This window comes from Sorghum bicolor, chromosome 7 (assembly GCF_000003195.3).
Source record: "Sorghum bicolor cultivar BTx623 chromosome 7, Sorghum_bicolor_NCBIv3, whole genome shotgun sequence".
NCBI classification, from domain to species: Eukaryota; Viridiplantae; Streptophyta; class Magnoliopsida; order Poales; family Poaceae; genus Sorghum; species Sorghum bicolor.
Genome location: NC_012876.2, coordinates 63,606,879 through 63,629,390, shown reverse-complemented (window position 1 = coordinate 63,629,390; position 22,512 = coordinate 63,606,879). Strand labels below are relative to the sequence as shown.

The 22,512-nt window shown below is 44.0% G+C and overlaps 5 protein-coding genes across 14 annotated transcripts; 2 read left to right on the top strand and 3 right to left on the bottom strand.

Moving 5' to 3' along the window:
- LOC8081353 (cytosolic sulfotransferase 5) lies at positions 218-1,773 on the bottom strand. Its single transcript, XM_002444712.2, has one exon. It carries the CDS (start codon positions 1,637-1,639, stop codon positions 584-586), a length of 1,056 nt encoding a protein of 351 aa, XP_002444757.1. The 5' UTR covers positions 1,640-1,773; the 3' UTR covers positions 218-583.
- LOC8081352 (30S ribosomal protein S17) lies at positions 5,925-9,120 on the top strand. 2 transcript variants are annotated; one of them, XM_021464304.1, is made up of 3 exons: positions 5,925-6,338; positions 8,327-8,529; positions 8,738-9,120. In XM_021464304.1, exons 1-2 carry the CDS (start codon positions 6,177-6,179, stop codon positions 8,486-8,488), a joined length of 324 nt encoding a protein of 107 aa, XP_021319979.1. In that variant the 5' UTR covers positions 5,925-6,176; the 3' UTR covers positions 8,489-8,529; positions 8,738-9,120. The 2 variants fall into 2 exon arrangements, with proteins under 2 accessions (XP_021319979.1, XP_002445879.1); XM_002445834.2 differs by lacking the exon at positions 8,738-9,120 and having other exon boundaries at positions 8,327-8,736.
- Positions 12,289-16,704, top strand: LOC8064011. 9 transcript variants are annotated; one of them, XM_021464887.1, is made up of 13 exons: positions 12,289-12,307; positions 12,759-12,832; positions 12,960-13,137; positions 13,711-13,771; positions 13,904-14,017; positions 14,421-14,552; positions 14,643-14,762; positions 14,916-15,319; positions 15,396-15,495; positions 15,600-15,659; positions 15,751-15,837; positions 15,940-16,062; positions 16,145-16,704. In XM_021464887.1, the coding sequence occupies exons 3-13, from the start codon at positions 13,013-13,015 to the stop codon at positions 16,442-16,444; spliced, it is 1,626 nt and encodes a 541-aa protein (XP_021320562.1). In that variant the 5' UTR covers positions 12,289-12,307; positions 12,759-12,832; positions 12,960-13,012; the 3' UTR covers positions 16,445-16,704. The 9 variants fall into 9 exon arrangements, with proteins under 9 accessions (XP_021320562.1, XP_021320565.1, XP_021320564.1 ...); XM_021464890.1 differs by lacking the exon at positions 12,289-12,307 and adding an exon at positions 12,463-12,660 and having other exon boundaries at positions 12,999-13,137; XM_021464889.1 differs by lacking the exon at positions 12,289-12,307 and adding an exon at positions 12,463-12,660 and having other exon boundaries at positions 12,957-13,137.
- Positions 16,735-18,215, bottom strand: LOC8064010 (transcription termination factor MTERF6, chloroplastic/mitochondrial). The gene is made up of 2 exons (XM_002444711.2): positions 18,059-18,215; positions 16,735-17,894 (listed from the first exon to the last, which is right to left on the bottom strand). The coding sequence occupies exon 2, from the start codon at positions 17,874-17,876 to the stop codon at positions 16,872-16,874; it is 1,005 nt and encodes a 334-aa protein (XP_002444756.1). The 5' UTR covers positions 17,877-17,894; positions 18,059-18,215; the 3' UTR covers positions 16,735-16,871.
- On the bottom strand, positions 20,311-22,375 carry LOC8064009 (tetraketide alpha-pyrone reductase 1). The gene is made up of 5 exons (XM_002444710.2): positions 22,015-22,375; positions 21,716-21,882; positions 21,401-21,595; positions 21,130-21,292; positions 20,311-20,829 (listed from the first exon to the last, which is right to left on the bottom strand). Exons 1-5 carry the CDS (start codon positions 22,133-22,135, stop codon positions 20,468-20,470), a joined length of 1,008 nt encoding a protein of 335 aa, XP_002444755.1. The 5' UTR covers positions 22,136-22,375; the 3' UTR covers positions 20,311-20,467.

The window sequence follows — 22,512 nt, the reverse complement described above, 5'->3', positions numbered from 1 at the left end:
CCCTTCTTCTTATATAATGATACCAGCTCTTGTATGTTCGAACATTTATCCCCTGCTCTTTCATTCTTTCTACCAAATATTTGCGCATCAGTATGGTATTACCAATGGCAGCGATAGGTCACGCATACATGTGACCTCATCAATGCCTCGGTGATCTTTTGCTGGTGGTGGTTTAGGTCTTCTTTAATTTATTCCAAAAACCAAAAAAATTTCAAGATGTCTTAATTAAGGTTGCTTTTGTTGTTTGGTTTTCTTTTCTTTTTGTGTTGATTGTACTCCTTCTCTATCAATACATGCTCTCAACATGCTCCTGTCGATGGCTTTTAAAAAAAGAATGATGCTTGGCGCACAACATATGCAGAGGGGGAAAAAAAAGACAAACCACCACCAATACATGCCATTTGCATTTTTCTTCACATCTACCGGTGCCTAGCACACGAAGAAGCTGGGCACACTCGGCACTCCTGCAAGACCCAAAGAGGATGTAGTGACATATGTTGATACATAAAATTGACAACTTTTGACAATGACATTTTTTTTTAACAAAGTTTAGGTCTCCTTTGGAACGCAGGAAATTTTCTTGTCAAAAGGTGAGGCCGGACCCCTTGAGTTTCTCCTCAACGATGCAATCCAATCTGCGTGCCATCTCCTGCGTCAGGTGGTTCTTCCAGTCTCCTACCTTGCCACTCCGAAACCACAACGAGTTCTTGACGGGATTAGCCATGGCGGCACCGATCTGAGCAGACACCCCATGCGTGTTCACAGCTAGATCCTTCAGGTTCTGGAAGCTGCACAGCCTCACCACTTCCTCCACGACTCCGCCGCTCTCCTCTTCCTCGGTGAACGGAACGCCCAGGAACTCGGCGAGCTTCCTGACATGCTTGGCAGGCTGCGCCATCATCTCCTCGTACTTGAGGAAGAGAACCCTGCTACTGCTAGGGTTTCCCATGCTCAGCTTCCAGTACTCCAGGTAGTGCTCCCAGACAGGCCCGCAGACCGAGACCCCCTCGCAGAAGAGCTCGAAGGCCTTGTCGAAATCCACGAGGCCGGAGTCATGGCGCAGGGTCTGGACGACGTGGTGCCAATAGGACACGAACACGTCCTTGGGATATCGGCACAGGTAGACGGCGCGGGAGCTCGTCATCAACATGCCCGGCGGCAGCAGCGCGGGTGGGAGATGCGTGCACAGGAGCCTTGGAGACGGCAGCGCCTCGAGCTCCGCCACGGGGCGGAGGGTCCGGTCAGGCAGCTCGAGGAACGGCACGAGGTCGTGCGGGTTGCTGCTGAGCAGCGGGTGGTGGTGGTCGTCGTCGACGTCGCCGGTGACGATGACCGGATGGCGGGAGCGGTTGATGAGCGCGAAGGCGAGAGCCTTGAGCCAGGTGGTGCCGGACTTGGGGAACGTCGCGAGGAGGACGTCGTCGGGGCGCGGCTTGAACTCGGCTTGCACGAGTTCGACGCTCCTAGCGAGTCGCGCCGTGAGCCAGCAGCCGTGCAGACGGAAGAGCGGTGCCGCCGCCCACCACCCTTCCCTCATAGGAAGGGTGGATGTGGAGCTGCTGTTGTGGTCTCCTTCCTCGGAGCCGCCGCCGCCGCCGCTTCGTTGGGTCTGGAACAGTTGAGGTGTTGGATTAGCCATGGCGGCGAAGAATGGGCGAGGTGGCCGGAGGATTGGTGGAGGATGATGTGGTCTCTCTGGGCGGAGCAGTTATGTTTTCTGACGAAGGGCGGCAGCTGCTGAGGTTGAAGGGGTCATTATTACATTATTATGGCCTTGTTTGGCCACTAAAAAATTTTGGTTTTAGCTATTATAGCATTTTATTTGTATTTGACAAATTTTATCTAATTATATACTAACTAAGTTCAAAAAATTTGTCTTATAATTACAGGCAAACTATGCAATTAGATTTTTTTATTTATATTTAATGCTTTATGGAGCATTTTATATATATATATATATATATATATATATATATATATATATATATATATATATATATATATATATATATACAAACTAGGCTCAGTCGACGGTTCACCCAAAAACAAAAACCTTTTCAAAATTTTTCGTCATATCGAATTTTGCGGCACATATATAGAGCATTAAATATAAAAAATATAAAATAATTACATAGTTTGTCTATAAATCATGAGACGAATTTTTTAAGTCTAATTACTTTATAATTAGATAATATTTGTCAAATAAAAACAAAATATTACGGTGTTAAAATCTAAAAGCTTTTTAGATCTAAACAATTGTTGTTTATATTCTCGATCAGGTGTATCACGTGATGATGATGTTGACGCTCCACCAGCTACAGCTACAGAACGCTCCACCAGCTACAGCTACACCACCAGCAGATCTGGGCCTTGTTTTAGTTCACCTAAAAATCCAAACCTTTTTTAAGATTCTGCGTCACATTAAATCTTGTGACACATGTATAAAACATTAAATATGGATGAAAACAAAAACTAATTGCATAGTTTGTCTGTAAATCGCGAGACAAATCTTTTAAGCCTAGTTATACTATAAATGAATAATGTTTGTCAAATAAAAACAAAAATACTACACTATCAAAATCCAAAAAATTTTTACATCTAAACACGCCCCTAGTCATCGGGCCAGCTACGGACGCTCCACCAGCTACTAGGGCCTTGTTTAGTTCCGAAAAGATTTCGGATTTTAGTACTGTAGCACTTTCGTTTGTTTGTGACAAATATTATCCAATTATGGACTAACTAGAATCAATTTCCAGCTAAACCGTGTAATTAGTTTTTGCTTTCGTCTATATTTAATGCTTCATGCATATGCCGCAAAATTCGATGTGACGGAGAATCTTGAAAACTTTTTGCTTTTTAGGGTGAACTAAACAAGGCCTAGCACGCAGGCACCTTTCGGCTCTCTGTGTCACCGCCCCCGGGCCCCGCCAGGTGCATGCATGCGACGCCTAGATAGAGCAGATCTTGTCATCTACTAGCACGCAGGCACCTCTCGGCTCTCTCTGTCACCGCGCTCGGGCCCCGGCCACGAGGGATTCTTCCCGTCCGAACGTTCGGACGTTCGGACGGAAGCAACTGGCCGATGATTCCCGCTGCTTCTGCTCCCCGCATGATGCTTTTCGAACGCAAGCAGCAGCGGCGCATTTGCATGCGCGACGGTTGTTTCCATGCCCAGGTAAGTACGTAAGTTGTTTTTTTCTTTTCTTTATCTTTTTATTTATTTCCTTTCCTTTTTTATTTTCTTTCCTTTTCTTTTTTATTATTTTATTTTATTTTTATTTATCTTTTCATTTTCCCTCCTGCCGTTGTTGTTTAGTTTTCTTTTTTGTTTCCTATTTCCTTTTTCTTGGTATTTTTTCTTTTCTTTATTTTGTTTTTATTTTCGTTTTTTTTATTTTTCTTTTTCCCTAATTTATGTTTATAGATTCAATTTATTTTTATTTTTCTTTTATGTTATTTTATATTTTTATCTTCCTCTTTATTTTATTATTCCTTTTTGTGCTTCATTTTTTCCCTTTTTTCATTTTTTATTTCATTCATCTTTTTTTTGTTTATTTGGCAACACATTAATTTAGTGCTGGTTACAAAGGTGTTAATTAGATTATTTTTTGTGGCATACATGCATGCATGTGATTGAAACGCTACAATATGATCCAATGGTGGCTGTTTAATTTTTTTAGTGGACTAATATCATAGGAAGCGAGTGATATTATTTTTTGGTTCTGTTTCATTCAATTTTTCATATTATTTTTAATTTTATTTTTTATTTACTATCATTAATTAGTTTTATTTTTTTATTTTTATTTCTTTTTTTTCTTTATGTTTTTATAGATTTTTTTATTTTTCTACTTTATCTTACTTAATTATTTTTTTTATTTACTTTTTTCTTTTCTATATTTCATGAGATGTGATGTAAAAATGATGTTTTTTTGCAATGTTCATGTGGTATACAATGCCATGTTCTTTGATGTTTTTTATGATGTTTATATAGTATATGTAATGTCCTATGATTTTTTATGATGTCCATGTGTTATACTTGTAATGTTCTATGATTTTTTTTTGATGTTCGCGTGGTATTTTTTTGATGTTCTACGATTTTTTTGTGATGTTCGTGTAATATATATCTGATAATGCAATATTCTATATTGTATTTGGCGATGTTCTATATTGCATTTGGTGATGTTCGATGGTTCATTTAGTGATGCTCACTTTATAGTGATATTCACGTAATATATATGCGATGTTCTATAATGTATTTAATGGTGTTCTATATTGTATTTAATGGTGTTCTATGATGTATTTAGCGATGCTCATGTTAAAAAACTGTCTCTATAGAATAAATATTCATTAATAAAAAATTATCTAAATATATTTATGTGAGATCTTGTTTTGAAGGATTTATTATAAGAAACATAATGGTGGAAACAGAATTTAATTTAGATAATCGGTTTAGTAGTTATAACTTTTTTTAGTTTGTAGAAAACTTCCCACATGCAACTTGATAGAATAAAAAATTAATTTGTTCCACCTGTGTTGGCTTTATGCACGGGCAAACTAAACTTCAGACATATGCACATGCTAATTGTGGGTGGGCGGTATACACATGCTGGCTGCGGGTGGGCGAGAAAGGAGGATATGGCGCGGGAAAAAATGATCAGAAGTTTACGGTCCCGCCGGTCGGACTCGTGCCCCCGGCTAGGTGCATGCATGCATCGAGGAATGAGGAAGAACCATGCATGCAAGGAGGAGCAGGGCGAGCTAGCTACTCTCTCTTTTTAACCGGGCCGAACCTGATGGATGCCTGAATGGTGAACAAAAATATGCAGTGCCACTGCTCTTTGTGAGCCATTATAAAAAATTATAATTTTTTTTAAACCACTAAGGCTTTGTTTGGATGTAGTCGGATTCACATCAATCCACGTGTGTTGACTGTTGAGGTGGATTGGTGTGGAACTTGAACTAAATTCCACCCCAATCCACACCCATACACATGGATTAAAGTGAATCCGACAACATCCAAACAAGGCCTAAAGTAGTTTAGCAGACTTTAGTGCCACTGATCCAAATTTTTTTATCCTCCACACCACTGCTGTTAGATTAGACTGTAACGATGTCAAACTGTATGTGTGAAAAGTCAAAAATATTCTTAGGTCTAAATTCATCTTTAATTTTTTGAACATCTTAACGACTTCAAAAGAAAAACTTAAAATTAAAAAGTTGTAGATCTCATCGAGATCTATAATTTTTATATAAAAATTATCTTCATTTAATTCCTAAAAAAGATATAATTAATTTTATATGATTAATATATCTTAGAAAAATCGTATCTTTTTTTTGGTAAATGAAGATAATTTTTATATGAAAATTCTAGATCTCGACGAGGTCTACAACTTTCATTTTTCCACTTGAAATCATTAAGATACTTAAAAATAATGGCATAGTTGGATCTAAGAGTATTTTTCGACTTTTCACACTTGCAGTTTGATACTGTTAGAGCCTAATCTGATGATAATGGCATGGAGGGTAAGAAAAATCATAGCAATGGTGCTGAAGTCCACCGAAGTTTTTCAATAGCTCACAGAAAATGGTCATCTTTTTTAGTTGGCTCATAAGTAATTCTCTCAATTAATTTTATGCCAAAACACTCAGCAAGTCATCAAAAGAGTGGCATAGGGGAAACACAAAACTTTATCTCTTCTCTAGCCTGAGGGCACTGAAGTCATTTCGCAGCTCCATTAGCAGTGAATATGGACGAAATGATTTGAGAGGCAAAAAATAAAAATGTCATGACATAAAAATTTGCTCTAATTTTTTAGTGGTACGAAGAAAGTAATCATTTTTCTTAATGGTATACACTGATAGAAGCCTCCTTGTTTTTTTAGTGGGCCGCAATTTGCTCCGAACGAAAAATAAAAAGGCCACGACCCGTCAGCCCGAAACAAGTGGACGGGCCCTGCCCAAGTCGATGCTAGTTCCCCTCACCGTCCACGACCCGCCGCCGACCGCCGTTCCCCTCACCGTCGCCTTCCCTTACTCCGCCGCCGACGCTGCGTGGGAGGGACCCGGTGGCCACCGCCTTCTCTCGAGTCGGGTTTTGACGCCAATTCGTGCGCCGCCCGCTGCAGCCTCCACCCTCCAGTTGCGTTCCACTTCCACCCCGAGTTCCGCCGGCGGAGATGAAGCCGGTGGTGGGAATCGTGGTGTCGAACAAGATGCAGAAGTCGGTAGTGGTGGCGGTAGACCGCCTCTTCCACCACAAGGTGTACAACCGCTACGTCAAGCGCACCTCCAAGTTCATGGCACACGACGAGGCCGACGACTGCAACGTCGGCGACCGGGTCAGTGATCTCTCGCCCCCATTTGATCGGATCCCTCACTCTTGTCAGTTGTTACGACCCGGTACAGCATCCATGTACTTGGATTTACCGAATCCATGGTTCGTACCTCAAAAAAGGCATAAATCCGAATGGGTGTTAACGTTCCTGTGTATGTATATACTCTACTGTTGTAAGTTTCAGACAACTGTGTCATTTCTGCTGTCTAGTTTAGTAGTGATTCAATAATGGAGCTATTTTTAGGTTCGTCACTTTTAGTTTGTGGTGGTTCAGTAACGGAGCAGGCGCTTATTACTTTATTAGAATCTAGATAGACAAAATACCAAATTATCATTGATAAAATTTATACAATTTAGCCACAGGGGAACGTGTACTCTGTACTGTGATGGTGGATATTTGAATAATGGCATACTTTTTTCCTCTGAACTTTCTAGAATTATGGGTATTGGTCTTCAAATCTTTTAGTATTGATGAGTGGTTTGAGTGTCTGATAGATAATTAGATGATCAAAGTGTTTTAACACCTGGTTCATCCATGGCTTTTTTTTAGTTCTTTACGCTTGTGCATTTTGCTTTATGTACTATCCACAACACCACGTATATCTCAAGAAACTTTGTCTGACTGTTTTGAAATCCTTGAAAAAATTGTTTTCCTTTACAATATGCTGTTTGAGAATTGTGGGAAGAAAGTAACTCAGTGGCACAAAATTTCTTGGCTCCTTTTTGACATTCTTTTTATAGAAAATGTATTTTGTAGCATCTAAAAGATGATGATTTTTGGAAAATAGCATCAAAAGAACCTAGGCCTTTATATTAGAACTCAAAGATCACTTCGTTTTGGTATTTAGCACTATGTTATAAATGAGCGATCACTACAGGTAAATTAGACTATATAAATGCCCTTCATCGCTCTGAAGAGCTGCTAAAATACACCGCCAATGCCTTATCGTTTCTCCTGCATCTTCCACCTCTGGCTCCCGCAGTGCTCCGCTTCTTCATCTCGTGCTTCCACACACTCTGCTCTGCTTCACGTCTCTCTTTTTCAGCAAGCAGAGGCTCATGCGCGTCCAGCATGTGCTGTGTCATCCATCTGGGGAAGAGCCAGATAACAAATTTGAACTGGATGAATTGCTTCAGTTGCAGGCTTGCAGCATCTAGCTGGAGGAGTCGCAAACCTCTAGGGCCTTGCCTTTCCTCTCCTCGGTGGCAGGCTGATCCTCTTCCTCTCCTCCTATGCTAATAGCATGTGGAACATGCCATATCTAGCAAGTGAGGGGACGAAGCCCGCTTTCTCCCTCAAACACAGGACTAGCTGTGAGGAAGAGATGTTGTGGGAAGAAAGCCATCGGCAAGGAGCGCATGCAGTGGCTAACTCATGCTGTGGAGTACACCTGAAAAGTGAAGAGGCATGGGAAAATGATCGTGGGAGCGGAGAGGCAGTGGCCATACCATGAATTCATCTCGGTAGCAGTGAAATCTTGATCCAGGTGCTAAAGAGCTTGACTAAGCAGCGTGGAGCCTGATTCCGTGCAGGGAGGAATTGTGATGGTCGAGGTCTGTTGACCCTAAGGGCTAAGGCCATCCACGGGAGCTTGAACTCGCTACTGGTGTCAAGCATGGAACTCCACCGTGGCTATGATACTGAAACAAACTACTGCCAGCATGGGGCAATACATGATTTCACATAAGATTCTAAGCCCAAAAGAAATGAAAGCGACATTGTTTCTTACAGAACGTGACAGAATGCTAGATTCCGAAATATTTAAATCATTGGGTAGTGTTGGATGAGAAAAAACTTTGGGTGCTACTTTATGGGCCTAGTTTCTTTTGACAGTATTTTCCAAAAGTAATCATGTTTGTTCCCTGCTTTTTATCTCCTTTTATGAAACTTAATGATCCTTTGTTCTAGCTAGTGATTAAAATATGACATAAAGTCCATTTATTTCCTTCGAAGGTCTTTTGCTAAGCAATGGCTGGATTGTTTCAATTCAGGTTAGATTGGATCCTTCTAGACCCTTGAGCAGACATAAACACTGGGTTGTTGCTGAAGTTCTGCGCAGAGCCAAGGTGTATGTTCCACCATCTGTCACAGCTTCCGGTGAACATGGTATCAAGAGTCAGCAGGCTGGCGTTGGTACCAAAACATCCACCTGAAGTTCGTCAGAGGCAAAGGCGCATTTGCTCATTTACTCGCTGTATGTTTTTTTGCCCCCCTTGTGGATGCAATTTCAATCCATGGAAGAAATAACACCGCACCAGTCAGCTTTGCTGATTTAGGTCTATTCAAGTAGCTAAAGAAATCTTTAGAGAGGAATTAACTTTGCTCTCTCTTAGGGCCAATACTCGAGTTTCAATCACTTTTGATTTATGTATCCAAAATCAGTTGCATTTTTTCTTGCTTAGGCCCATGTGCTGTTGAGCTCTGCCGCATAGCTACTCTCTGCTGTGTCCACGAGGCCACAGCCCGGCAAACTGCGAAGCACTTCGGCAGTTGGGCCTGCAGGGGGCCAACGGAAGCGGGCCGGCCACCGACAGACCGCGCGTGCAGCCTGCTCTGTGCTTGCTCGGCCGTCTTCCGTGTCCGTAATCGTCGGTATATATATATGGCAATGGCATCGGCATGATGCATGGCTAATGATGAGCCACACGTGCACACTGATTAGCTAGCTAGCTGTGGCGTGTTAGCCTTTTGCATGCAATGCTTATATATACCTTTTAGTTTTTGATGATGGTGGTCGATGATGATGATGATACTGTACCTTATTATTACTAGCCTTTAACTTGAACTCCGTCGGCATGATGACACGGCCATAATTAATCTCGCGCGCGCGGGCGAGTGCCCAACGTACACAAATTAACGTCGAGTTTGTTCTTTTTTTGGGACGAAACTGATGCGTAAACGTATCTACCACATACCACATACATGCACACACTAATAATGATGCCGTTTCAATAAAGAAAACTCTCTAAAAATGATGCCATTTCACCATCACTCGCAAATGATGCCGTTTCGCCGTCACGCCGCTAGCACACGTATCAACCATTTTTTTTTTTGTTCTTTATATATATGTCGATGCGTACGTACCGTCTCCATCGAGACATAAGTTATATCGTCGGTTCAGGTTTGACCTAGTTAAAGGACTCCAAGAATATATTCAAGAATGCATTGGTCGTCACTCACACAACCACTTGGATGATTTTTTTTTTCTGAGACGAACTACTTGAATGATTGTTGTTCATATGATATGCATGCGTGGTTGAAGCATCTTTCTTTTGGGGCCCTCACGTGCATATGCATGCATTCATGGCCGTTGATCCATATCGTCCGCGAACGATATTAGCAGTAGTTAGTCGACGATGTCGACATAATACTAGAAGCATATATACCCCGTGCATGCGTTGCTGCAGGGATGAATTTTGGTGTATGTGTATTATGTTGACGTAGATAAATAAATATATGTTAGTGAATGACGTAATTTGTTGATATGGATAACTTGCATGAATGATAATTAGATGCACTGATAGGATGTTAATGTAAATAACTTGCATATAGAGATAAATTGTAGTGGGATTTAGGATTACTAGGTGATATATTGGCTAGGTAGTATGATTAGCGAGTTAAATCTCTCATGATCTATTTCTACTATAGGGAGGGTGGCTGATTATATAATATATACTAAGGCCTTGTTTAGTTTCGAAAGGAAAAAATTTCGCGACACTGTAGCACTTTCGTTTGTTTGTGATAATTATTGTCTAACTATATACTAATTAGGCTTACAAGATTCATCTCGTCAATTCCGACCAAACTGTGCAATTAGTTTTTATTTTCGTCTATATTTAATACTACATGCATGCGTCTAAAGATTCGATGTGATGGAGAATCTTGAAAAATTTTGGATTTTAAACAAGGCCCAACCCCCCTATGCGTAAACTTTTTTGAGAGAGAGAGAGGAGAGAGAGAGAGAGAGATGTGGAATGGACAACAACCAGGGCAGGTCAGAGGCAGACGATCGACGTTTTGAGGATCCGTCCTGGGTCAGGGGGGTCGGTTGCTGTGTGGCCGTCTCGGCGTTTAGTGCTCCCGTGACTCCACGACGGCGACGTACACTTCCGGTCTTTCGTTCAGCGCCGGACCGTCGCATCGAGCATCGTACGTACGCGTATCTCAGTGCAACTGCACACATGCATGAGGCACTACTATAGTAGGGGGAGTACCATGCATGGCTACTGTGGCTTGCTCACGGGCACGGGCAGAGGGCGGAAGCATGATGCAGCAGCGGTACGGTACGTGGTTTGGTTGGTGGTCCGTACCGTTTTCATCCCGCCACACCACCACCCGGACGCTGCTGGCTGGTCCAACGTAAGTAACAGTGGTCGTTGCTGCATGCATGCGGCCGGGCCAGCTCCCATCCAGCGTCTCACACGCGCGCCAGACAACGGCCTGCCGCCGCCGCCCCCGCGTCGGCAGGTCCAGATCGAGCGCGGCGGGTGGTGTGGCACCGCACTGGCCCTGCCAGCGTGTGCGCGGCCGCGTCGCGTCGGCAGGTGGCTGCCTGCGTGCGGCCTGCCTGTTGCACTTGCACGCGTGCGGCAGGCCCATTTCGTTCGCCGCGCCGCTCCGACCTCCGACCCCACGCACACACGCTCTCCGCGGGCGTGGCGGGAATGGGATGATGGGCGGGATTTATTTTGCGCCGGCGGCGAGGACACATGCGCCTGCTTTCTTTCTCTGCTCGCTCCCGCCGCGGCCCTGCTTTCCTGATGCCACGGACACATGCCACGACAGCTTTTGGCTTTCGGCTTTCACCCTACCCGGTGCCTAGCTCAGCTTTCGCCCCTGATCTCCGGGAAGCCGGCCGGTACGGCATCGTCGGCGTCGGCGTCGGCTCGCCCTGGCCCGCCCGCGTCCATCCATCGTCCCATCCCTGTCGTCGTCAGTGTCATCCCGACAGACCGACCTCTGGCCCGCTTCCTTGCATTGTCCAATCATTCCTCACCGTCCCTCTTGTGTTCATCGTCATCATAATATTATATCCCAGTTTCGTCTAAAAATCAACCCGGCCGGCCGGTACGGTAGCTTACTAGCTTAGCTACTCGTCGCGTGTCAACTCAACCGCACCACGCCACGCACTTTCGGTATACCAACACCAAACCGCTCCTGCAAATCGCAACGGATTCACTTATCACGTAGGCAGCAGCGCGTGGACTATATATCGTATCAATCCGGAGCAGCGTCGACGGCACAGTGGTTGTGGTGGTTACATTGCAATCGCAACAGGCTGTTTAATTTACGACCGACCGAGATGGCATGCATGCATGCATGGTGGGTGCCTGGCCGCGGGCGTGGCCCCCTAGCTGGCCGCCGGTCCGATCCGGTGCTGCAGGTACTGGTAGCAACTCGCAACCTAATCGCCATCGCCAGCCACCTAATGACACCCACCATGCAGATAGAGCCCTTTACTTTCTAGTCTACTCGCTTAAGTTTAATTATTCATCAAATTTATCAGCTATTTAATAGTATTTTTTTTTCTCACAATAAATTATTAAATATTTTCAACCATGATTTTTATGCCAAACGACCTCATCCCAGCCCTGACGACTCCTCGCTAACCCCTCGTCGTTTTCTTTCAGGGAGCAATGCAAAAACGCGCGTCATTACATTACTGAGATCCGCTACGGGTCGCCGTCGTCCAGCCCTCGCCCTCCTGCAGGTCACGCTATTCCATCGCTAACGGCTAGCCCGGCCCTCTTTAATTTCCCCCTCCTCCTCGCCGTCATCATCGCCTCGCCATTTCTGTCCGGCCACTGTTCGGACTCAACTCAGCCGGCCGTTCGCCTCTCCCTGTCCTTTTTTGAAATTAATTAATTAATTAATTAAATTATCAATATAATGATGGAGGGAATTAGCAGGGGGCAAGGACGACGGCACGGCAGAGGGACCCGACGGCCGACGACATCGTGATGGCGGAGGAGGTGCGGGCTGGGTGCCTGCCTGCGTTTCTCTTTATTTTCTTTCTTTATTGCCTTCCTCCTTTTGCTTAATCTTTTTCCCTGATGAGCGTTGGGCGTATCTTCCTGCAGGTTTCATTTCACCCCCCCCCCCCCCCCCTCTCTTTTGCATTTGGCCTCGTGCGTGGGCCACCTCAGCAGTCACTGCCTAGCGTCTAGCGGGCGAGCCAGCTAATCCTCCACAAATATCAGTCACCCCCTAGCTTAATCCTCCTCCAATCCAACCCACGCTAGGCGGCCCAGCGCTAGCTAGCTACCATCATTAGCACAGCTCCTGTTCATCGTTCTCGTTGAGCTCCCTCCACCTGCGGCCTCTTGTCCGTTTGCACGCACCTCGCCTTGCCTTCCTCCTCTGCAATCTGCATGGCAAGCGATACATGCTCTGCTTAGCTGACTGAAATTTCACCGTTCGCAGACATCCAATCCAAACAACAATATTCTTCTTCTTCTGACAGCTCATGGCACGCAGCAAGAGCTCATGATATATATGTGAGTCCAGTGAATTAGCTCTTAATTAGCTTTAGGGATTACCGATTACATACATGATCTTTACTTTATCCTTATCTGAAGATGGTCATGCACAGTTACTGTTGCTTACTTACCTTGCTTCCAGCAGTGCATGCTTGGCCTTGACACTTGGTAACTGAAAGCACAGAGCATCCATCAGCCATGGAGATGGCGAACGCCGGACGGCTACAGGCGCTCAAGCAAAGAGGCTTCCGCGGCGACGAAGAAACACCAAATGGGAATGAGGATCACTCATCATCCTATCTGCAACACCGACACTCAAGAAGGTTAGCATGAAGCACTCCTTCAAGCAGCGTCAGCATATATTCTGTTTTCCCCCCCTCCTCTTAGTAAAAGTGATCATATATTCCTTCTACAAAATGCAGTTCTAGTGCTTTCCATTAACCTTTTTTCACCCCCTTGGTGTTACGGTTTTATCCTTATTTGATTCGAACAAAACTGAGCAGCATGAGGTTTTTTATTTCCACTCTAAAAATAAACGTTTTTTTTTGGGACCCAGTTCAAGTGTTTCCTTGTGTTACTGTGCTCTGTCATTTTCTTCAGCAGGTCACTTCACTTCAGGTGATATGTACTGCGAGTAATGTTCAAAGTTTCTGTTCTAGGCTATGCTCTTCCCTTTTCTGTCAGTGAATAAGAATACAAAATAGCAATATAGACGGTAGTTGTACTTCCAAAAATCATTTTCTTGACTCTTTTGACTGAAAAAGAAAGGATCCATCTTTGACTGCAGAATTGTTCAGTTTCAGTAGAGGGTAGAGCCTGGTTGCCCAAGCTTTCAATTACACTGCAATTCTCTGATTCAGTATCTTTCTAACCTCTGTCAATCGTTGTATTTTCAGTGCTATGATCACGTCTGTAAATGTTCCTGACTTGTCACCACGACTCTCCGATCACATACCTGTGGGTAATCTAATTTGTCTTTGGTTCTTGCTCATACTTCTCCTGTTCGTCAAACAGTACATGTAAAGATTTCTCCAGCTGCTACATTCTTGCTGAAGTTTGCCTTTTCCACACCATTTCATGATTGTGCAGGCAGTCAATCGCAGCAAGATGATCGACAGAAGATATTCACTTAACCTCCCTGAACAATTGCCCGAGCGTCGCATCATCACAACTGCGGACAGAGCTGAAAGAAGTATTTCAAAGGTTAGTTCTGGACACTTGACAAATTAGTTCATGATCTCGAGGGCCTAGTGGTTTCCAAAAGCTGAATAAAAGCTGGTAGAATGCAGGTCTTCCGTCCATACTTTATAAATCACGTTCCTGTTCTTAATAGTTTAGTATTATCCCTGATGCCAACAGAATGATGCTTTGTCACATCTAGGGAGAAGTGACTAAAGTCATGAGTTATCATTATGCTTCTTTTTTTCTTAATGATGTACTACTAGTACGTGCTACAGTCAGGATTACTGTCTCAATTCCAAATTTTGAACAGGATTTGAGAGAGAGAGAGAGAGAGAGAGAGAGAGAGAGAGAGAGAGAGTACAGATCCAAGTACGAATTTATTACACCTTTTATTTGTTGATTCCTGATTTTGTTTTGAATGCAGTCTGTTGCAGATTTGGCCTGGGAGATAGCTGTCCTTGAGGAGCAAGTTGTTCGTAAGGAACTGCACCTGCTGTCCTTGTACAGAGCAGCATTTGATCAATATCTCGGCGTTTCTCCTCGTGCGTCCGCTCAGGTACAAAACTTGTCACCTGAAAATGGAACACATCAATGTTCAGATGTCATGCTGCATGCCAGCGAAACAGTTATGTTATGATCAAATCAGGTGGAGCAGGGATCTCACCGTCAACACAGCAAAAGGACTACTGACGAAGGCACCCTTCGCCTGAGAAACATCAAAGAGTCTGCATCCTACAACCTGCCAACACTCTCAGATTCTAAACGTGTATGAACAGCAACTCTTCTCTTTGACCCATCCTTCCAATATTTACCAGCAGCTTAGAAATATCCCACAAACAAGACCCGATATTTAGCTCTGTTTTCAGTAGCTGGTTCTTCACAACAGAAAGCATCTGACACAACTCTGATGTTGCTGAAGCATACGCAGGAGCTATCAAGATCGTCTTCAGGACGGTCGAGCCTTGCCAACTTCTTGAGCGCTTCAATTGCTGAATATGTGCCCAAGATCTCGTGCAAGCTTTCAGAGGACATACTAAGGTGCATTTCTGCTGTCTACTGCAAACTTGCAAGCAGGCCATTACAAGAGGTGAATTCTGAGACAGCGTCCACACCTTCTTTCTCATCGGCATCGAGTTCGTTTTCTCTCAAGTATCCCGTTGATGGTTGGAGCCCTCGATGCTATTACAATGTCGATACAACCTCAGATACATATGCTTCATCTGATGGGAATAATGGGCAGTACAGTGGGATGATAATTTTCCCAAAGATACATATAGATGAAGACAAATTTGATTATGCCTCTAAAATGCTGGATACTATCAGGTAAGCAACCATGCAAAAAAGATTAGAACATAGGAAGGGGGAAATGCTTGTTTATAGGTGGTATCTTGTATCCCAGATCGCTGATAAAACGGCTGGAGAAGATTGATCCTACAAAGATGGCACATGAAGAGCAACTCTGTTTTTGGATTAACATACACAATGCTTTGGTTATGCATGTAAGTTCAATATTTTTAACAACTGACAACTTAAAGAATATTCAACTTTAGACCCAGCATCATGCATAACTAAGTAAACTAACATTCCTTCTGAAATTTTGCAGGCTTTCATGGCCTACGGATTACAGGAAAAACGAATGAAAAGCACTGATTTGATTTTGAAGGTATAGTTACCATACTTTTAACAAATAGTCATTGAATAATCACACTGGAATCATGTATGAATTTCTGACAGTGTTGATCAATTTGTTCCAGGCTGCATATAATGTGGGTGGACATTCAGTAAATTCCCAAATTATTCAGAACTCAATTCTAGGATGTCAATCCCACCGCCCTTCACTGGTATAGCATTTGTCTATATAGGAACCAGCAATCAACATTTAAACAAACGAAAAAAAAGTTTCGCATCTAATCACTAACATATTAATGGGCATGAAATTACAGTGGGTTCGCACACTATTTACGCCAATGAAAAAAACAGGGAGCTCCGTACATCCATATGCGCTTCGTTATTCAGAGCCAATTGCTCACTTTGCTCTTTCGACCGGAGCATTTTCAGATCCACCTGTAAGTACCACAGCTCTTGCTAATTTTCCAACATTCCAACCATATCTTCTTGAGTTATAATTGCTGTTAATGATCTATGCAGGTAAGGCTGTACACAGCCAAGAAATTATACCATCAACTGGAGCAAGCCAGAACCGAGTTCATTCAAGCAAATGTGATGGTCCGGAAGCAGACCATCTTCCTACCCAAAGTTCTCCACTTCTATGCAAAGGATGCTTCTCTAGAGTTGGCTGACCTAATTGACATAGTATGCGAGAGCATGCCTGAACTACAGCGAAAAGAGATAAGACAATATCTTAGGAGGAGGATTGACAAGTGCATTGAGTGGTTGCCCTACAAATCTTCTTTCAGATACACTGTGCATGGGAGTTTGGCTGAGTAGGCACTCTTTTCCTCTATATATGTGCTTGTATGTAAGTGAGGAGCCAAGATTCTAAGAACAATCTGTTGGTGCTTGTGTAAAACTGTAAATAGGTAATGTGATAGTTCTTTCTTAGAGAGGAAAATTATAGCTTATCTTAAATCATGTTTGTGTTTTACCACACTATTACAAATTTGTGGGTTTCAGTTGAGTGTACAGACAGAAAGAAACCCAGATGCTTTGCATTTTGCTTGCTCTGAAACAAAATTAGAGATTATATATACTCAAGGTCAAGGTCTCAAGGATACCAGTTGAAACTTGAAAGCGAACCTTGCATTATCAATTATCATTGCCCAAATATTCAAGAACAATACAACCTGATGGTACAAACAAAAGATTCACCTGAGAATAAAACATACTACATTGGAACTAGAGAAAAGATGAGTACCTAAACTGCTGCAACCAAACCAAATTTCATGGCAAACTTCTTCTGGTTACAGTCTAGCATCTCGCTGAGACTGCAACTCGAGTTCATCTGCTTGAGCACCTTGTGACGGTACTCCAGGCTCCTCTTGAGTCCATGGCGAAAGAACTGGGGGTAATCTACCACCTCGCCCATGTCCCGTCCCATTTCTTCGACCAGGAACTTCATCCTTGGCTCCAGGCAATGTTTGATGCTCTTGATGAGAACAGGAGGGTATCCAGCTACCAAAGCCGTAACCTGATTCCTGCTGAATCCACAGCTCTGCAGGAACGCTAAATTGGGCCGCAGAATCTTATCCACATCTCGCGACAGTATGTCCGGGAAGCTCATGATCACCCTTTTGAGATCCTGCCCCTGTAACCCGACTGCCGACTTGAGGAACTCGGCAGTGGGACGCAGCCGCTTGTCGACGCTGTATCCCATGATGTACGGCTCCTTGGTGAGGATCTTGCCGATCATGCCTTCCTTGTCGATGCCAAGGCCGACAAGGAAGTCGACGGTCTGCGAGAACTTGGCCTCGATGCTGTAGCTGATGAGGCGCGGGTTGACCATGAGCAGCTTGGCGAGCTGCTTCTCGGAGACGCCGAGCGTCTGGAAGAAGGCGAGCAGCGGGCAGAGCTTCTCCTCGACGCTGTGGAACAGTATCTGTGGGAACTTGGCGATGGCCTGCGCCACCTCGCCGGGCCTGGCCTGCAGCGTGGCGAGGCACTGCACCGTGGGCACGAGCTTGCCGTCCACGGACAGGGTGAGCACCTTGGGGCACTTGGCCACCACGTGCCGCAGCTTCCGCCGCTCCATCTTGACGCCCGTCAGGAGGTAGTCCCAGACGCCCGAGGCCTCGCCGGCGTCGAGGCTGTGCAGGTTCCTGCACCGCCTGGACATGCGCGCCACGGCGTCGTCGTCGAACCCGTTCTCCCGCAGCCAATGCGTCAGGCTCTTCCCGCTGCCATCGTTGACGCCGCTCGCCATCGCGGCCTTCTCCTCCCCCTATCGAAAGACCGAAACACGCTGCCTGAGATTCAGACGCCACACAACGCCGCCACGGAACGCGCGCGGCAAATCGTCGAGCACCACACGGGCGCGAATTGGAATGGTAACGAACAACACCCTAGAAGCAGGAATTTGACGAGGTGACAACAGTAATCATTCACCTTGATCTTGGTCTTGCACCAGGCCGCGCCGCGGAAGAGGAGAGGAGGGATGCGGACGGCCGGATGCGCAGACGAGGAGGAGGTGGGTGAGTGAGTGAGGATAAGAGAAGACGATGAGGGAGGGATAAGCGAGCGAGCCGTGCATGCCGGTGCCAAGGACGGGATCACGGGAGCAGTAGAGGGCCGAGCAAGCAAGCGCGGCCCGCGTACACCTGCAGGCCCAAGTGCCGAATCGCTTCGCAGGCTCACAAGCCCATGGACACAGACTTGTCAAGCAGACACTAGGAAAAGAAAAAAAATATTACCTCTTTCAACTTTTACAAAAATCTTTTTTTCCTTCTCGAACTGGGTAAATCATCTCTCTAAAGTTTTATAAAACCGTTTGTTTCACATCTCTAACAGTTATAAGAAGTTTTTAAAGACGCTTTTGTCTTTGTATTTTTTATTTATTTCGGCTGAATATTTAAAAAATCATAGTAAATCATAGAAAAACATAAAGTGGAAAAATCTAATTTTGTGGGACTCCACATGAATAGATCTACACAGTGAACATATAATATAGTACGCTTTAATACAAATGTTTTGGTATAACTTTATATATGATTTTATATAATTAATTAATTCATAGTTGCAGTTTCTATGATCCAATCGTGATATAATTTTTATAGTAGGCTAATTACTGTATGCTTCAACTATAGTAAAAATGTTATACTCATTAGATTATATATATAACTTAGTTAAGTTGTGAAAACTTTTCGGACTACTCTAGCACTTTTGTTTGTATGTGGTAATTATTGTCCAATTATGGACTAACTAGGTTTAAAAGATTTGTATCGCAAATTACAGATAAACTGTGTAATTAATTATTTTTTATATATATTTAATGTTTTATGTATGTATCGCAAGATTCGATGTGACAGAAAATCTTGAAAAGTTTTTGCTTTAGGAAGAAACTAAACAAGGTCTGCATAACAAGGCCTGTATGATCCAACAAGATAAGATAGAGAAAGTTTGCACATGGATGTTTGAGAGTTCAGACCATGTGCGAGTTGCAGCACGCACAAAGTGGCACAGTACGCGCTACAGTGCTACAGTGATGTTTGCTGTCACTCCAAAAACTGTGTTAGTTCACCCCAAAACCAAAAAGTTTTCAAGATTTCTCATCACATCGAATGTTTCGACATATGCATGAAGCATTAAATATAGACGAAAATAAAAACTAATTGCACAGTTTATCTGTAAATCGCAAGACAAATCTTTTGATCCTAGTTAGTTCATGATTGGACAATATCCGCCACAAACAAACGAAAGTGCTACAGTAGCGAAATCCAAAATCTTTTTGCATCTAAACAAAGTCATAATGTGGGTCTAATGGTGAGTATAGCTTAGTTGGTTAAGTTTGGTATGACATCCAACAAAGATATAGCAACTGATAATCTGAATGGCGTCTATGACCACCCAACATCTCCTCACGATTTGTTGCTTTCCTTCCCAAAAATATGAAATGTACGTACTCTCAAAACAAGAAGGGAAATAGTGAGATTAATTGCCCTGGACAACTAAAAAGCTTTAACCATTTAATGTTTCAATCTACTTGAATCTAGCAGCTTGATATGATAATTTGCCGAGTCTTATCCATCCAGCACAGTGTAACAACTATATACACTCATCAATCACAGAAACAAACATATACTACCTAATATGTGATGGGGGCAAACAAACAAACTGTATCCATATCATAATGTCTTGAGCTGTATGTTTGACAAAGCACCACACCATTGCAATCTTTAAACTAATTGATTTCCTCACGCATTGTTGCAGGAGTGTTTTGAATTATTTTGTTTTAAATGCATAGGAGTGAAATCTTAATGCTATTATAAACTTGCACAAACATAAAATACAAAAAATGTATTACATGTGAGTTATTCCATCCAACAAAGCAGTATATGAAGGTCAGTGATACGGCTTAAGTTAATTATATCTATGAAATGACATTCCAACAACATTGATACGGTCAATCATACAAAAGGGAACATTAATACTGACAATTATATAAAAGGGATAGAGCATCTCCGTGTTCAGGCGTAAGTGCCTGGTGTAGTCCGGGCAGTGTTTAGCTTCGGCAGCGAAGTCGTTGGCCAGCATTATATAATCTCAAACTATTTCTACCTTAATCCTACCGACAAGCACAGCGTACAATATATAGGATAACCTTATTCGTCAAGAGTAAGTAGTAATCACATAAATAAACGTGAGCTGAATTGAACCTCTCCCTTTTCTTATTTAAAATTTTCTAGTGGTTAAATGACCTTTTGCAGTCAGACAGTCCAAGACAGACTTTTCAGAGCAGGCTATTTGGAATCAAAAGCTTTCCACCAGCGATGGGGTGAAACTTTTCAGATCAAGAGGCTATCCATGCTTGCCGACGTCCTCGGCGGCGGGGAGATGGCCATGGCCTCTGAGCGAGTCGACGGCGTCGTCGAACATCTCCTCGACGCCCTTGAGGTCCACCAGCCCCAATGCGCGGGCCTTGGACGTGTCGAAGCCGTACGTCTGCTCGCCGTACACGCTGGGCAGGCTCCTCGGGATCGGATACGCCGGGAACCGCCGCGCGAGCAGGGCGACGAGGTCACCGCAGCACAGCACCGCCGCGTTGCAGATGTACCTCCCGTGGGCGCCGGCGGACTCGTACGCCAGGATGTGGCACCTCGCCACGTCGTCGATGTGGACGTACCCCATCCTCCCGTACACCGTGAACTTAACCGTCTCTCCTGCAACCACAGAAGCAGCGTGCGTCTCATTGGCCACCCTTTCATAAACCTTGCATGCATATTGCTTACAAAAGTTCAGTCCCGGCAATCCCGTGCCGCTTGTTCTTAAAGAACAGTGTTTCAGTTCCTGTTCATGCTCTTTCTTTAACTATTTATAAATACTATTTATATTTATCCAGTGTGTCCCTTAAAGAAAACAGTGTTTCATTGGTATTCTGATAAGGATATATGAGACTGATGAGAGTTTTTTTCTCTAAAAAGGACTGATGAGGGTTCTGTCCTGACAGAAAAATTTCATACCTTGGAATAAGCCGAGGACATCAGAAGCAGTGGGGCTGAGCTCAGGAGACAGGTTAGGTCCGATAACAAAGGTCGGAAGAACAGTCACAAGGTCGATCCTGTGCTCTTTGGCAAACTCCCAGGCCGCCTTCTCGGCTAGGATCTTTGCAACGGCATACCATATCTAAGGGAGCAGGCGAGCAGCACATTGTCACGATACCAAATTACTCTTATGAGAAAATCGCCGTACAAGATCATAGCTTGAGTTTGGATTTGATAACCTTACGCTCACCTGGAGACTTTCGCAGTACTCAATGGAGCTCCATGATGTTTCATCCAGCAACACGTTAGGGGGCAGGTCGGCTTCGTCCTTGATCCTCACGGTCGCCGACGAAGACGTCAGGACAACCCTCCTGAGGGATGGATTCTTCTTGCATGAACGTAGAACGTTCAGAGTGCCGTTTATTGCTGAATTAAGCATTTCCTCCTGCAAAGTGGCATCGTCATATTTTAGTTGCTATTTGTTCAAGATTTTCTGAAGCTGAAAACATGAGAAACCTTCAGTTTCTAACAAAAATGGAGTGGTCAGAATTGGTGTTTCGCATGCCTTGGAATCAGATTTAGTGATGACAGGAGATGCAGTGTGGAAGACGCCCTCACAAGCCATCACAGCGTCGTCAAAGCTCCCTTCCTCCAAGAGGTCAGCTCTCACAAGCTGCAGCCTCTCCTTTGCGCCTTCCAAAACCCAGAGGTGTCCTACTTTCTTGTGATTCCCTATCAAGACATCAAACGAGTTACTTGCTTTCAGTAGCGATTCATTTGACAAGTAATAAAAATGGACATAACCCGTTTTACCAGGTATTACTAACAGATTAATTCACCCCATCACGATAAGATGAAACCGACCTGGGTCTCTGACTGTTCCGAGGACATGGTACCCAGACTCAAGAAGCCGCTTGATGAGCCAGGAGGCGATGAAACCAGATGCCCCAGTGACACAGACTTTACCCTTACCAGTGCTAGCCATTCTCTCAGACTCCAGGTGCAGAGGTGCTCCTGTGATTTGATCAAGGTAGTTTATATTTATATTATGCACATTGAAGTACCCAGTATGACTAGTGTGTCACCCCTTTTTGGTGACTCAGCTGGGCAGGTGGAGAGTTGGCTTGGTCATGTGCAGATTCACCACAGCTTAGGAGGCTCACAGCTTCTGCACTCCACTGGATTAAACCACTCCCATCCTACAAAAGTTCACAGCTTAGAAAGGCATGAATTACCAACCTACTTGCGTTGCAGGAACCTTCTTCCTTCCTACTGAGACGCTGCTTTATCAAAACTTTCTTAAACATGTGTAATTTCATCAGTTCAAGTTACTGATTAGTTTATTCCAATGGCAACTGTCAC

Bases quoted from the DNA above. Each gene is read 5' to 3' on its own strand.
- LOC8081353 (XM_002444712.2), bottom strand. From the start codon at position 1,639: ATGGCTAATCCAACACCTCAACTGTTCCAGACCCAACGAAGCGGCGGC.
- LOC8081352 (XM_021464304.1), top strand. From the start codon at position 6,177: ATGAAGCCGGTGGTGGGAATCGTGGTGTCGAACAAGATGCAGAAGTCG. The intron at 6,339-8,326 runs GTCAGTGATCTC...GTTTCAATTCAG, and splicing joins ACTGCAACGTCGGCGACCGG to GTTAGATTGGATCCTTCTAG.
- LOC8064011 (XM_021464887.1), top strand. From the start codon at position 13,013: ATGGAGATGGCGAACGCCGGACGGCTACAGGCGCTCAAGCAAAGAGGC. The intron at 14,018-14,420 runs GTTAGTTCTGGA...TTTTGAATGCAG, and splicing joins CTGAAAGAAGTATTTCAAAG to TCTGTTGCAGATTTGGCCTG. The intron at 14,763-14,915 runs GTATGAACAGCA...ATGTTGCTGAAG, and splicing joins CACTCTCAGATTCTAAACGT to CATACGCAGGAGCTATCAAG.
- LOC8064010 (XM_002444711.2), bottom strand. From the start codon at position 17,876: ATGGCGAGCGGCGTCAACGATGGCAGCGGGAAGAGCCTGACGCATTGG.
- LOC8064009 (XM_002444710.2), bottom strand. From the start codon at position 22,135: ATGGCTAGCACTGGTAAGGGTAAAGTCTGTGTCACTGGGGCATCTGGT. The intron at 21,596-21,715 runs GCATGCGAAACA...GCCACTTTGCAG, and splicing joins TCACTAAATCTGATTCCAAG to GAGGAAATGCTTAATTCAGC. The intron at 20,830-21,129 runs GTATGAAATTTT...CTGTGGTTGCAG, and splicing joins TGTCCTCGGCTTATTCCAAG to GAGAGACGGTTAAGTTCACG.